The sequence below is a fragment of the Ischnura elegans genome, chromosome 11 (genome assembly GCF_921293095.1).
Source record: "Ischnura elegans chromosome 11, ioIscEleg1.1, whole genome shotgun sequence".
NCBI classification, from domain to species: domain Eukaryota; kingdom Metazoa; phylum Arthropoda; class Insecta; order Odonata; family Coenagrionidae; genus Ischnura; species Ischnura elegans.
In genome coordinates, this window is record NC_060256.1 from 9,354,546 (window position 1) to 9,360,145 (window position 5,600).

The 5,600-nt window shown below is 42.6% G+C and overlaps 1 protein-coding gene across 1 annotated transcript; it reads left to right on the top strand.

The window, feature by feature from the left end:
* Positions 1–1,026: 1,026 nt before the first annotated feature.
* LOC124168404 (uncharacterized protein K02A2.6-like) lies at positions 1,027–2,133 on the top strand. The gene has a single exon (XM_046546621.1). The coding sequence runs from the start codon at positions 1,027–1,029 to the stop codon at positions 2,131–2,133; it is 1,107 nt and encodes a 368-aa protein (XP_046402577.1).
* The last annotated feature ends 3,467 nt before the right edge of the window (positions 2,134–5,600 follow it).

A 5,600-nucleotide genomic window follows, 5' to 3' on the forward strand; every position in this document is an offset into this window, starting at 1 on the left:
CCATCATAATACATGAAAGCACAGCTGTGACGTTGCCACCTACTTCATTTCCTAAACAGAGAATGAACACTGAAATTAGGGAGTCATATAATATATAGATAACATTAGAAACGAAAGCTTCTAGTTCATACAGTAAAACGATATCGTCACGAGCAATACAATAAAAGTTGATACATATTAATTCTGATATGCAACAAACAGACTTCGAAGCCTAACACATTTACGAAGAAAATCAAACGTATTTAGCTTTCAATGATTATTTCGCATAGCATATATCTCACGGTAAAGGACCGATCAGATATAGGTAAATCATTAAATATTTATGTCCGATAAATCATCATTATAACAACGAAATTATGACCTAACCCACCTGTCTGAAGCCATTGGGAAATTATCACAACCACAACAAACAGCTGATTTCTTAAATGAGATTTTCAAAGCGTATTATATATTTCCAAGGTTTAATATAATTTTTAAATGTAAATAAAGCAATTATTTATAATTTCAAGTCAATATTCCGTAAAATACAGAAAAATATATAAAATATCTTCTCCCTCATTGGTTACGCAAACTGTTCAGAAAGTTTTTCATACGGGAAGAGGCGGAGCTTCCAAATAGCTCGCGCAAGAAATAGCATGCTGCTATTCCGAACAAAATTATTACTACGCTTCATTCATAATACGGGGTCGTTGCTATATTGACCCGCAGAATAGCATATGCTATTTTTTGCAACGCTTATCCATAATAGCAGCCCTGGACTTGGGAGAAAAGGAGTTTCTTCCTGTAACCGCAAAAGAAATTGCCAGACTCTCTAGAACAGATAAAAATTTGGGAAAAGTAATTGATTTTTGCATGTTAGGGTGGCCAAACAAAGCGATTGATGAACTAAAACCATTTTTTCAAAGGCAAACAGAGCTGACAGTTGAACAAGGGTGTCTAATGTGGGGAAATAGAGTTGTAATTCCTAAGAAGTTACAGGGGGGTTTACTCAAGGAGCTGCATGCGGGTCACATGGGCATAGTAAAAATGAAGTCCCTTGCCAGGTCCTATATCTGGTGGCCAAACCTAGATAGAGATTTAGAGGAATTAGCCCGTGCATGTGAAGCATGCCTCACAAACAAGCCATCGCCATGCATAGCTCCATTGAAGTGTTGGAAATGGCCAGACAGGCCATGGGAAAGACTACACATTGACTTGGCTGGTCCTTTTTTGCAAAAAATGTTTTTAATAGTAATTGATAGTTCAACCAAATGGCCAGAAGTGAAGGAAATAAATAATAGTTCATCAGACGAGGTCATTATGCACCTAAGAGATATTTTTGCCACATTTGGTGTCCCAGAGAAAATTGTTTCTGACAATGGTTCTGCCTTCACTTCATCCTTGTTCAGGGAATTCTGTAAGGAAAATGGAATTCAACACATCTTTTCCCCCCCATATCATCCAGCTTCAAATGGTGCTGCAGAGAACATGGTCCGAGTGTTTAAAAACAAAGTGAAAACTTTAATCAGTGACGGAACGCCCTTGCATGTTGCCTTGCCACGTTTTTTATTTAATTATAGAATAACTCCGCACATGACCACCGGAGAGCCTCCTAGTGAGTTAATGTTTGGAAGGGCTCTTCGCTCCCGGTTGGCAATGACTAAACCCAGTATAGGGCAACAAGTGCATAAAAAACAGGATGCCCAAATGCAGGCTCATAGTGACTCATGTTTGAGAGTTTTAAGTGAAGGGCAAAGAGTGATGACAAAAATGTACCCTCAAGGGATAATGGTGTGGATGTCAGGGGTGGTGAAGGAAGTGTTGGGGTCTAGACTGTATACAGTTTTAACCGATGAAGGTGTTGTCATTCACAGGCACATTGATCAACTAAGGCAAAGGGGCGACCAGTGTGAAGGAAAGGACATGGGCAAACAAGATGGGTTGGTTGGACCTGAAAAAGCATTTGAGCCTGAGGGAACTGGATGTGAGGAGTTAGTGTCACAGGTTGCTGAATGTGAGGAGGATGAGGCACCTAGGTACTGGGAACCTTTAGCTCACCAAGAGCAAGTCCCAGAAGTGGAACCACCAAGGGTAGAAGTCAGCAGAAGATACCCTCAGAGAATGCGTAAAAGTAGGACAATATTGGACTTGTGATGTGATTAGCAAACTGTGATGGTATGTGTGTCTTGTGTAATGTGTAATCTGCTTGGGATGTGATAAAAATGTATTATGGGGTGGGGGGGAGTACTGACCACATATATGTTGGGGAAGGATGTAATGTATTGTCTGCTAGTGTACGCATGTTATTATTATGTATGTCATTTGTTTTATCTTGGCGCCAATAAACGCGTCGGGACGCTACGGCACTCACGCTGGAACCTAAACGTCGTGCAGTCATTACACCATGATAGCACATGTACATATAAATTTCATCAAGTAGTGTAATCCACATATGTTATGATGAATCCTAGCAACAGGAGGCAGAAGAGGAACTTTCACTAATCCTGACCAGTGGAGGAAAATAAATCTTATATAAATATATCCTAAATTAAGAGAATACATACATATGAAGGTCTACTTCTCTCTTATTGTACATTAGGAATATGTGAAGAAAACCAACTGCATTTGGAACAAAGTCACAGGTTTCAAAAGTATATACTATCATTGCTGGGATAGGACTGCATTGGATGCATAATGGGAATGAATACATAACTTTTGGCATCCATGGTATTTCAGCTTGATGCCAAAACAAAAGTTATACCAACATGACCTCTGCTGGTCTGGAACAGTCTTACTCTCCTGTAACATTTGTGACCGTTTTGAATAGAACTTTGGATCACAGAATACTTTGGTATTATGAAAAGGGTACTAAATGCAAGTTACACTCATAGACAACCAACAATAGACATGTCCACAATTTATATAGAGGATGGTGGAGCCTAATGCAATACATACATATATACCCATTGACAAAACCATTATCAAGCAAATCCATGCCTCACAGGAGTCGTTCATCCTTAAATTGAGGAGCAAGTTTGCACCACTGATTGAAGAGGGAGCCTTCTCTTCCACAAACTACGAGCACAAAGAAATATGCCATGGAAGTCACAGAGGCTTTAAATGAGTACATTGCACAGCCTCCATAAGCGCTGTTTCAGTGACATCAAGTGCTGCTGCTGAGCCAACATTGTCAAAACATTCACCATGCCTCATTATTTATAACCACTAAGAGCTGAAGGCCCTAAGGACGTTGATTAAGGATACAGCGAAGGAGCTAAAGTTCACCATCGCATACTTCTCCAAGTCATCATCACAGATTCTACTACGTAACCTGGAGGATTTCATAGCAATGCATCACTCAGTAAACACCGAAAAGCCACACATCTCAACGTGGGCCCCCTGAGAAGAGAAGACCACAGCATTCACCATCCACGGCCTGTCACCTCACCACAACTCCAAGGATGACCTCCAGACCATAGGAATCAACACCCAATACACCTGGCAGCTTGAAGGGTTACCTCTCGGAAGTAAGGGGAAAGGATAAAAAAGGAAACTGAACGGGTAAAACAAAGAAAACTCGCCACCCTATGGCGAGTATTTATTATATTATGGTACATACAAATGAAACAGGAAAGTGGCCGTGGTAGTGGTGGAGTTGGTGGTAGGAGAAGGGGGAAGGAGAGGGTAGGTTAGCGCCAGGGATGACTGGAAGACAGCGGCCCGAGCTGCAGCAACAACGGCACAAGTCATGAAGCGGAAACAGCCCCGCCTCGTCCCCGGGAAGGCCTTATGTATGCCCCAATTGCTGGTGGAGGGGCGTGTCTCTGCTGGTGCCATCCTGCCACGTCCTCATTTGACTCCCGCACAGCCGGCCAGGCCGACCCTGAGCCAGCATGCACAGCTCAAGTTCAGTGGCACCGAATCCATGGGGCCTGAGGGGGCCCGAGTCCCCTCAAAAATTTGTTATGGGTGTGAAGAAAAAATGTGTCAGGTTTGTCGATTTTCACCAGTGTCCAGATATCGAGATTCGAGTTGTCAGAGTTCTAATGTTGATCATCTGACTCTTCTAAATTGCTTAAAAACTTAAAACTCACTACTTATAAAATTTCCCAAGGGCAAGATCCCCAGTTTGGGCCCCCCCAATATTTTTTGTAAGTCGGCATGTCGGCATCCCTGCTCAAGCTAAGTGTGTTAAAAAGCCCACTGGCGTTTTGTAGCTAACAATTGGACATCTCCCACGTGGCAGATCGCTGACATCAAGACACTGCACTTAATAGGCATGTTGCACTTTTTAAGTACAAGGACCCGCAACTGCTATTCTGGTGTGCCCGCTTCCACTACAGCTCATAATTTTGAATGGTTACTCCTCGCTGTCTGCAATGCTCAAGATGCCAAGTAGTTCGGGACTGCAGTCAGGAAGCATTGCTCTGCCTACCCAAAGAGCAACACCCAGCGTACTCCACTGAGTGCACTGTCTACGCTGCAGAGAGACAGAGGAGAGCTAACCAGCAACAGAGTAGCCACCAGAAGAAGAAGCCGACCAAGCAGGCACAAATGCCGACTCGTGAGAGTCAATTTTGGATGAGGCTCCTGAAACTGTGAACCGCCTGAAGAAGACTGGCAAAAAGAAGTCAGTTCCCTACCTAAATATTCAAAATGCCGGGGACAGGAAAAATAGAACACCTGGGGTAAATGCAAAACTGCATGATGGAGATTTGAGCACTTTGTTTAGTTAAAACAATGACACCATTGCTATTCAAGATTTTAATGCAAAGCACACACATTGAAACTCCAGGGAGATTAACAAAAAAGACCAGCGGATATGAAAATGCTGCCAAGCAGCATGCTGTCTCTGTGACAAGCACACTAACATACTCCAAAGGTGATGTACTCGACATTGTGGTTCGCAATCTGCTGATGAATGAGACCCCAAGGATCATCCAGGTGCTGCTTACAGAGTGACCACAATCCGATGGTCTTCCATCATAGCCGACACCCTGTGCTGCAGCCAGAACACATCGTGAAGGACTGCGGTGAAGCCAACTCGGAAGTTGTCTTCTGTCAAGAAGTCACCGTCAGTATTGAAGAAAAACTGCCAATGATATCGCTGGTAACCAGAGAGAAAGCACATGGAATCTCTAATGGCTGTGGTTTCCAAGGCGATTGAAAAATACATTCCGGTGAGACTATTCCAGAGAATTAACCACCTTAATCTGCTTCCAAACATCCTAAAAGCAGGTATGGTATGATGGTTTCGTCTGGAAGTGGTCTTACTATTAAATCATGCGCATATACAGTAATTCCTCGGCACACAAGCTTGATGCGTTCCGAGAGCTTGCTCGTAAGTTGATAAACCTATGTAAGTCATCGATAAAGCGTGGTTATCCTGCAGAATGCAGCACTGCATTACAATTTAGCGTTAAATCACGTCCGCTAAGTTTATCCACGGTGTCGCTGTACCGGCGGGTTTAGTATTTTATTTTTGATTTTATAAGAACTGTGACAGTCAGTAAAGACAAGTGAGTCAGTTAAAGTAACAATCAAAGCTAATTGGCAGAATACAGAATATATTTTCATCTGACTCACAAGTTACAACAAATTAATGGGTGATGCCGTCAGAA

Coding starts and splice junctions, on each gene's coding strand:
- LOC124168404 (XM_046546621.1), top strand. CDS start 1,027: ATGAAGTCCCTTGCCAGGTCCTATATCTGGTGGCCAAACCTAGATAGA.